Source organism: Erythrolamprus reginae, chromosome 10 (assembly GCF_031021105.1).
Source record: "Erythrolamprus reginae isolate rEryReg1 chromosome 10, rEryReg1.hap1, whole genome shotgun sequence".
Lineage (NCBI taxonomy): Eukaryota > Metazoa > Chordata > Lepidosauria > Squamata > Dipsadidae > Erythrolamprus > Erythrolamprus reginae.
The window spans coordinates 38,326,828-38,336,115 of NC_091959.1; the positions used below are offsets into that span (position 1 = coordinate 38,326,828).

At 47.3% G+C, this 9,288-nt stretch overlaps 1 protein-coding gene across 1 annotated transcript in view; it reads left to right on the forward strand.

Annotated features, from left to right (window-relative positions):
• Window positions 1–9,081, forward strand: part of NOC4L (nucleolar complex associated 4 homolog) — a 34,208-nt gene extending 25,127 nt beyond the window's left edge. Inside the window, exons 12-15 of the mRNA XM_070762649.1 lie at window positions 2,770–2,933; window positions 5,798–5,880; window positions 7,012–7,125; window positions 8,901–9,081. Coding sequence (XP_070618750.1) covers window positions 2,770–2,933; window positions 5,798–5,880; window positions 7,012–7,125; window positions 8,901–9,017 — 478 coding nt within the window. The 3' untranslated portion in view covers window positions 9,018–9,081. The remainder of the gene's footprint in view (window positions 1–2,769; window positions 2,934–5,797; window positions 5,881–7,011; window positions 7,126–8,900) is intronic.
• The last annotated feature ends 207 nt before the right edge of the window (window positions 9,082–9,288 follow it).

The window sequence follows — 9,288 nt, forward strand, 5'->3', positions numbered from 1 at the left end:
CCTCCCTCCATTTCTCCTTCCTTCCTTCTTTCCTCCCTCCATTTCTCTTTCTTTCTTTCCTTCCTTTCTTCCTCCCTCCCTCCATTTCTCCTTCCTTCCTCCTTCCATTTCTCCTTCCTTCCTCCTTCCATTTCTCCTTCCTCCCTCCATTTCTCCTTCCTTCCTCCTTCCTTCTTCCCTCCATTTCTCCTTCCTTCCTCCCTCCATTTCTCCTTCCTTCCTCCTTCCATTTCTCCTTCCTTCCTCCTTCCATTTCTCCTTCCTCCCTCCCTCCATTTCTCCTTCCATTTCTCCTTCCTCCCTCCCTCCATTTCTCCTTCCATTTCTTCTTCCTCCCTCCCTCCATTTCTCCTTCCTTCCTCCCTCCATTTCTCCTTCCTTCCTCCTTCCATTTCTCCTTCCTTCCTCCATTTCTCCTTCCTTCCTCCTTCCATTTCTCCTTCCTCCCTCCCTCCATTTCTCCTTCCTTCCTCCCTCCATTTCTCCTTCCTTCCTTCCTCCTTCCATTTCTCCTTCCTCCCTCCCTACATTTCTCCTTCCTTCCTTCCTCCTTCCATTTCTCCTTCCTTCCTCCCTCCATTTCTCCTTCCTTCCTTCCTCCCTCCATTTCTCCTTCCTTCCTTCCTCCCTCCATTTCTCCTTCCTTCCTCCCTCCCTCCATTTCTCCTTCCTCCCTCCCTACATTTCTCCTTCCTTCCTTCCTCCTTCCATTTCTCCTTCCTTCCTCCCTCCATTTCTCCTTCCTTCCTTACTTCCTTCATTTCTTCCTCCTTCCTACCTCCGCGGGCTGGTCACAGACCGCGGGCGGGCCGCATCCGGCCCCCGGGCCGCACTTTGCCCAGGTCTGGTGTAGACTCTGTTTCTAGGGATGCAGTGGCTCAGTGGCTAAGGTGCTGAGCTTGTCGATCAGAAAGACCGGCGGTTCGGCGGTTCGAACCCCTAGCACCGTGTAACGGAGTGACCTCCTGTGACTTGTCCCAGCTTCTGCCAACCTAGGAGTTTGAAAGCACATAAAAATAGAGACCACCATAGAAAAATAGGGACCACCTTTGGTGGGAAGGGAACAACGTTCCGTGCGCCTTTGGCATTTAATCATTCCGGCCACCTGACCACGGAGTTATCTTCGGACAGCACTGGCTCTTCAGCTTAGAAACGGAGATTGCCCCCTAGAGTCAGGAACGACTAGCACATATGTGCAAGAGGAACTTTTACCTTTAGGGTCTGTTTCCTTGAATGCATCTCCAGCCCAAACCCTGGGGAAAACTTCCCAAAGAATAAATGAGGCCAGTTTCCCTCATTTTTGCCCTTATTTAGCGAATGCATTTGGGACAGGCAGTTTGGTTGTTAAGTGAAGCTAAGTCTAACCACGAGTGTGCTTACAACTTTCCTTTTATTCGTAGAGCTGCAAATGTCATCAGTGCTAGGGTTGGCCATACAGTTACCTTATTTTATTTATCTATCTATCTATCTATCTATCTATCTATCTATCTATCTATCTATCTATCTATCTATCTATTTATTGGATTTGTATGCTGCCCCTATCCGTGGTCTCGGGGCGGCTAACAACAGTGATAAAAGCAGCATGTAACAATCCAATACTAAAACAACTAAAAAACCCTTATTTATAAAACCAAACATACATACAAACATACCATGCATAAATTGTAGAGGCCTAGGGGGAAAGAGTATCTCAATTCCCCCATGCCTGACGGCAGAGGTGGGTTTTAAGGAGCTTACGAAAGGCGAGAAGGGTGGGGGCAATTCTAATCTCTGGGGGGAGTTGGTTCCAGAGGGCCGGGACCGCCACAGAGAAGGCTCTTCCCCTGGGTCCCGCCAAACGACATTGTTTAGTCGACAGGACCCAGAGAAGGCCAACTCTGTGGGACCTAACTGGTCGCTGGGATTCATGCGACAGAAGGCGGTCCCGGAGATAATCTGGTCCGGTGCCATGCAGGGCTTTATAGGTCATAACCAACACTTTGAATTGTGACCGGAAACCAATCGGCAACCAATGCAGACTGCGGAGTGTTGGTGTGACATGGGCATACTTGGGGAAGCCCATGATTGCTCTCACAGCTGCATTCTGCACGATCTGAAGTTTCCGAACACTTTTCAAGGGTAGCCCCATGTAGAGAGCATTACAGTAGTCGAGCCTCGAGGTGATGAGGGCATTTCTCATTCCTGTTGTGGACAGTCACTAAACAAGGCAGTCGCTAAACGAGGACTGTCCAGAATGCCTTTATCATTCAGGGCTGACCTCTCCCAAGGGTCTTTCTAAGGAACTTTATGCTAACATTGTGGACATGGGTGGGTTATGGGTAAAAAGTAGCTTGTCCTTGTCTGTTTTGTTGGAGACATTTCAAGACCCATCTAGGTAACATCAGCATGTAACTAGAAAGGAGTTAGGTTTGTTTACATACTAGTTGTTTGCCCTGTCAGTTTTGGTGGGAGGGTTCTTGGTGGTTCCTTGATTAGGATGTATTGAGGCATTGTATTGGGGTATAAACAGAGCACTCCATAATACTGATGATGTTCCCTAGTTGGATCATTAAACGTTTTCAAGAAAACAACCAAGCTCAGAGAGCACCAAAGACTCCACAACCCTCCTCCTCCTCTCTGCAAACTCTATTCCCTTCTAACACTGATGACACTACCTAGTTTGGTAATGAAATGTCTACCAATAAACGATTAGAGCACCAAGGACTGCAGAGCTCAAACCCTGAGCTACAAATAATCTCTTCCCTTGGTCTTTTCTGCTACTTCCAACAGGCACTTGCCAGCATATCTGGTGGCAGCCTTTGCCAAACGCCTCTCCCGCCTGGCGCTCACCGCCCCGCCTGATGGTTTGCTCATCGTCATTCCTTTTGTCTGTAACCTCTTGAGGAGGCATCCATCCTGCCTGGTGCTCATCCACAGGCCCAACGGCCCAGCAGGTAAGAGAGAGCTTAGAAACATAGAAGACTGACGGCAGAAAAAGACCCCATGGTCAATCTAGTCTGCCCTTATACTATTTTCTGTATTTCATCTTAGGATGGATATGTTTATCCCAGGCATGTTGAAATTCAGTCACTGTGGATTGACCAACCACGTCTGCTGGAAGTTTTTTCTGAGCATCTACCATTCTTTCAGTAAAAATAATATTTTCTCACGTTGCTTCTGATCTTTCCCCTAACTAACCTCAGATTGTGTCCCCTTGTTCTTGTGTTCACTTTCCTATTAAAAACCTTATTTAACCTTTAACATACTTAAATGTTTTGATCATGTCCCCCCTTTCCCTTCTGTCCTCCAGACTATACAGACTGAGTTCATGAAGTCTTTCCTAAGTTTTATGCCATACCTGTAGCTTGTTTTTCGACCCGTTCAATTTGATCAATATCTTTTTGTAGGTGAGGTCTCCAGAACTGAACACAGTACAGAGTTCCCTCGATTTTCGCGGGGGATGCATTCCGAGACCGCCCGCGAAAGTCGAATTTCCGCAAAGTAGAGATGCGGAAGTAAATACACTATTTTTGGCTATGAACAGTATCACAAGCCTTCCCTTAACACTTTAAACCCCTAAATTGCAATTTCCCATTCCCTTAGCAACCATTTAGATTATTACTCATCATGTTTATTTATTAAAGTTTATTAACAAAATATTTATTAAAGGCAGACGAAAGTTTGGCAATTATATATGACGTCATCGGACGGGAAAAACCGTGGTATAGGGAAAAAACCCACAAAAAGCATCTACTACTCTTTCAAATAATATTTTCTCATGTTGCTTTTGATCTTTCCCCCAACTAACTTCAGATTGTGCCCCTTGTTCTTGTGTTCACTTTCCTATTAAAAACACTTCCCTCCTGAACCTTCTTTAACCCTTTGACATATTTAAATGTTTTGATCATGTCCCCCCTTTTCCTTCTGTCCTCCAGACTATACAGATTGAGTTCATTAAGTCTTTCCTGATACGTTTTATGCTTAAGACCTTCCACCATGCTTGTAGCCCGTCTTTGGACCCGTTCAATTTTGTCAATATCTTTTTGTAGATGAGGTCTCCAGAACTGAACACAGTATTCCAAATGTGGTCTCACCAGCACTCTATATAGCGGGATCATAGTCTCCCTCTTCCTGCTTGTTATACCTCTAGCTATGCAGCCAAGCATCCTACTTGCTTTCCCTACCGCCTGACTGCACTGCTCATCCATTTTGAGACTGTCAGAAATCACCACCCCTAAATCCTTCTCTTCTGAAGTTTTTGCTAACACAGAACTGCCAATACAAGGCTGCGTTTTCATCTGCTCCGTTGCGTTTGACTTAACTTTGAGAAGGAAGGCTAAAATCTGCTAATTAGTACATACAACCTGGATTGAGCCACGGTGGCACAGTGGTTAAAGTGCAGTACTTCAGGTCATGAAGAATGTGGCCGTGAGAGCAATCATGGGCTTTCCCAGATATGCCCACGTCTCGTCAACACTCCGCGGCTTGCACTGGCTGCTGATCAGTTTCCGGTCAAAATTCAAAGTGTTGGTCATGACCTATAAAGCCCTACATGGCATCGGACCAGAATATCTTCGGGACCGCCTTCTGCCGCACGAATCCCAGCGGCTGATAAGGTACCACAGAGTTGGCCTTCTCTGGGTCCTGTCAACTAAACAATGCCATCTGGTGGGAAACAAGGGAAGAGCCTTCTCTGTGGTGGCCCCAGCCCTCTGGAATCAGCTCCTCCCAGAGATTAGGACTGCCCCTACCCTCCTTGCCTTTCGAAAGCTTCTGAAAACCTACCTATGTCGCCAGGCATGGGGAAACTGACATTCCCCTAGCTATTATGGTTAATGTATGGTCTGTTAGGTTGTGTGATTGTTTTTCTTTTTATAATAAGGGTTTAAAGTTGTTTTTTAACATTAGATTTGTACATGGTGTATTGTTGTGAGCCGTTCCGAGTCCTCGGAGAGGGGCGGCATACAAATCTAATAAATTAAGGGGAAGAGCCTTTTGTGTGGCAGCCCCGGCCCTCTGGAATCAGCTTCCCCCGGAGATACAAATTGCCCCCACCCTCCTCGCCTTCCGCAAGACTGAAGACCCATTTATGTCGCCAGGCATGGGGGGAGTAATGCGCCCCTTCTGACTAGCAAGACTGGGCATGGTTATGATTGTGTAGTATCGATTGTTTTTTAATGGTAGTGGGCTTTTTAATTTCAGCTTTTACCATTAGGTTTGTACTGTATTGTTACTGTTAATTGTTGTTGTGAGCCGCCCCGAGTCCTCGGAGAGGGGCGGCATACAAACCTAATAAATTATTATTATTTATTAATAATCTCTTGGGATCATGGAAGGCAAGGAGAAGACCTGATAGCCGGTGAAGGGCTGCCGGTTGCCGGCGCTACCTGTGCGCTCCTGGAGACTGGTGCGGGTGTGCATGTGGGCTTGTATGTACGGGCACAAGATTTCACCTGTACATGGGCCGGAAGCGCAATGTTGTGTGAGGACGCACGAGTGAGATTTTGGCAATTTTCACCGATGTTTTTGCTTCTACACATGCGGACGAGCGAGCAAGACTGCGGAGAGGGGCGGCATACAAATCCAATTAATAATAATAATAATAATAATAATAATAATAATAATAATAATAATAATAATAATTTGCCCAATATCTTTGCTTCCACACATGCGCAAAAGCCAAATCTCGCGCATGGCAGGGACACCCAGGCCCCAATTTTTCCCACTGGGACCGCAGCGGTCTGTCCATGGAGCAGCTCCTTACTGCTGACAGCCCAGAGCTACAAAGCTGTTTTTTTCCCCTTTTTATCTTCTTTAGAGATGCCCGAGGATCCTTACAACATGAATGCAAAAGAGCCCTTGGAAAGCAGAGCTTTGGAGAGCTCGTTGTGGGAAATAAAGGTAGGTTTGTCGTCTGTTAAGTCCTCGACTTATGACCAGCCAGGAAGGCTGATGCTGAAACCTGATTGGCTAAGCACAAGTGGCCTTTTGAGCAGGAAATTAAAGCATGGTGATTGGTTGGCTGTCTTTTTTTTGGTGGGGGGGGGGATACATTTTTATTGATTTTCCACACCTTACAGAGATTCAAATTCACATACCTCAAATTAAAACACAATACAATATAATATCAAATGCCAAAAGGCAGGGAGAAGCCTCCGTGGGGCCTCTCTAGGAATCTCCTGGGAGGAAACAGGGCCGGAAAAGATGGGGAGAAGCCTCCGTGGGGGCCTCTCTAGGAATCTTCTGGGAGGAAACAGGGCCGGAAAAGGCAGGGAGAAGCCTCCATGGGGCCTCTCTGGGAATTTCCTGGGAGGAAACAGGGCCGAAAAAGGCAGGGAGAAGCCCTCCGGGGGCCTCTCTAGGAATCTTCTGGGAGGTAACAGGGCAGAAAAGGCGGGGAGAAGCCTCCGTGGAGCCTCTAGGAATCTCCTGGGAGGAAACAGGGCTTCCACCCTCCCTGTGGTTTCCCCAATCGCACGCATTATTTGCTTTTACATGGATTCCTATGGGAAAAATTGCATCTTCTTACAAACTTTTCTACTTAAGAACCTCGTCACGGAACGAATTAAGTTCGTAAGTAGAGGTACCACTGTATTTGGATTGTTGTTCTGACTTATGTGTAAGACTTTAGACTGTTTAATCGAATATGTTATTTCTCAAAGTATGATTCAAGTTAGTATGTCTGTGTGTGGCTGAGTAGTTATTCACAACTAATCTCAATCTAAATGTTTCTGTGGGTGGACAACCTTGGTAAACAATGATTACTCTGCTCCTACATTAACATGCGTACATGCACCAACCTGCCACTCGAGCAGATGTACATATGTGGCCCTGGTGCAAATAGACCATGGCTCAGTAGTGGTCCACGGCCCGGAAGAGCTGAGGTCCGTAGGTGCATCACAGCTGCGTTCCTACGTTCGGATCCTGGAAGCACGGAGAGAGCGTCTTTGATGACGCCGATGGAATGATCGCTGTTTGTCAAAGCTTTCATAAATGTCAGGCAACCCTGTCTTTCTTTTTTGGGTTCCCTAGACACTGCAGAACCATTATCACCCGGACATCGCCAAAGCTGCTGAAGAAATTAACCTGCCCCTCTCTCAGATGGAACGGGATTTGTCCGAGGTCCTGGAATCGACAGCCTTTCAGGTAACGAGGTCCCTATGAAGCAGCGATGGTTGAACCCTTTTGGCCGCTGTGTGTATGTCTGGCTTTTTGGCTGTTTTTCTGGGCCATATTTTTGCTTGAAAATGGCCAAAATGGCCAAAACGACAAGTCTTCGTGACATCAAAGCTCCGCCCATGGAATTCCCTATTGGGATTCCCCACCTCCTTTCCAGCCTCCAGATCGGCCGAAAACGCCACCGCCGATCGCAAAAACGGCGCCGCCCAGTTGTAACTTTCTGAAACAGTCGGGCGCTTCTCGGTGGCCTCCGGAACCCGAACCCGAACCTCCGGGTTCGGCATTCAGGAGAACGCCAAGAAGCCCCCCGGCTGTTTCAGCAGGTGACAGCCGGGCAGCGGCGCTTCTCGCCGGCCTCCCGAACCCAAAAAGTTCGGGTTCGGGAGAACGCCGAGAAGCCCCTCGGCTGTTTTAAAAGGTGACAGCCAGGCGGCGGCGCCCAGCGGAGCGCCATTTTGCGATCTGCGGTGGGTTCATAAGCCGAAAAAAGTTCGTAAGAAGAGGCAAACAATTTCCGAACCCCGGGTTCGTATCACGAGGGGTTCATATTACGAGGAGTTCATATCACGAGGTACCACTGTATTAAAAATAATTATTAAAAAACCCATTATAAAATAGTCATACAATCCAAACAAAAACCATACATGAAATGGAACAGCTAGGGGTATATCAATTTCCCCAAGCCTGGCAACATAGGTGGTTTTTCAGAAGTTTGAGAAAGGCAAGGCGGGTGGGGGCAGTCCGAATCTCCGGAGGGAGTTGATTCCAGAGGGCCGGGGCCACCACAGAGAAAGCCCCACCAGATGACATTGTTTTGTCAACGGGACCCGGAGAAGGCCAACTCTGTGGGACCTAATCGGTCGCTGGGATTCGTGTGGCAGAAGGCGGTCCCAAAGTTATTCTCAAGCTGTTTTTCAGACCGTTTTGGGGTTGAAAACAGCCTGAAAATGACCCAAAAGGGCCCCAAAAGCGGCTATGAAAATGGCCCGAAAAATGACCGGAAAATGTTTTGAAAAACGGCTTGAAAAGGGCCAGGAAACGGCCCAAGTCTTGCCCATTTTCCAGTGAGTACAGCATTGCAAAAACACGGAAGTCCTCGAAAACCCACGTCCGGACTTCCATGTTTTTGTGCTGCTGGGATTCCCCTGAGGCTCCCCTCGCTGGGAAACCCCACCTCCGGATTTCCATTGCCAGTGAAGCGCCCGTTTTTGCACTGCTGGGATTCCCCTGCAGCATCGCAAAAACACGGAAGTCCGGAGGTGGCGTTTCCCATGGAGGGGAGCCTCAGGGGAATCCCAGCAGTGCAAAAACGGGCGCTTTGCTGGTCAACAGAAGTCCGGAGGCGGGGCATCCCAGTGGCGGCGGCTTGGTCTTGTAAGGTGAAAATAGTTTGGAAGAAGAGGCAAAAAAATCTTAAACCCCGGGTTTGTATCTTGAAAAGTTTGTATGACGAGGGGTTTGTAAGACGAGGTATCACTGTATACGTAAGTACATACGTACTGTATGTATGTGTATACACACACACGCAAACACACACACAGAGTCTAGTACAATGGCAGCCGAAAAATTGGTGTTGATTTCTCAAAAGCAGTCTTGGAAAATGTCATGACACAACCAAGCTTAGTATTGATCGTTGGAGAAAAAAGAAATTGAGTGAGTGAACATGGAAAATAAATTGCTTTCTCCCACCCACCCTTTCTCTCTCCCTCTCCCCCCTTCCTCCTCTCTCTCCCTCCCCAAAGATATTTGATAGGGATATTAAGAAAGAATCGAAGGACGTTCCATTGGAATATCAGCAAGCCCGAGGCCTCTTCGGAAAAAAAGATGATCTCTTTGCAGAATATTTTTCACTGGAGTGACTCGGGGGGGAGGGGGTGCAACAGAATGCAATAAATACCTTCTCTCTCTTTTTTTAAATTTAAAGTGTTATGCACTACAATCCTTGTAGACACACTAAAGTGTGTCTGTTTCTTGACTGCTTGCTTGTTCCTTCGTTGTCAAAAGAGGGCTGTGGTTTTATTCTGAATTTGAACAGTGGCCAGCAGAGAGCAGCAACAGCTGTCGGAAGTTTTAAGAAAAACAAAAAAAACCCCCATGGCTAATAGCAAGAAGGCCATGACCGGGGAGTCC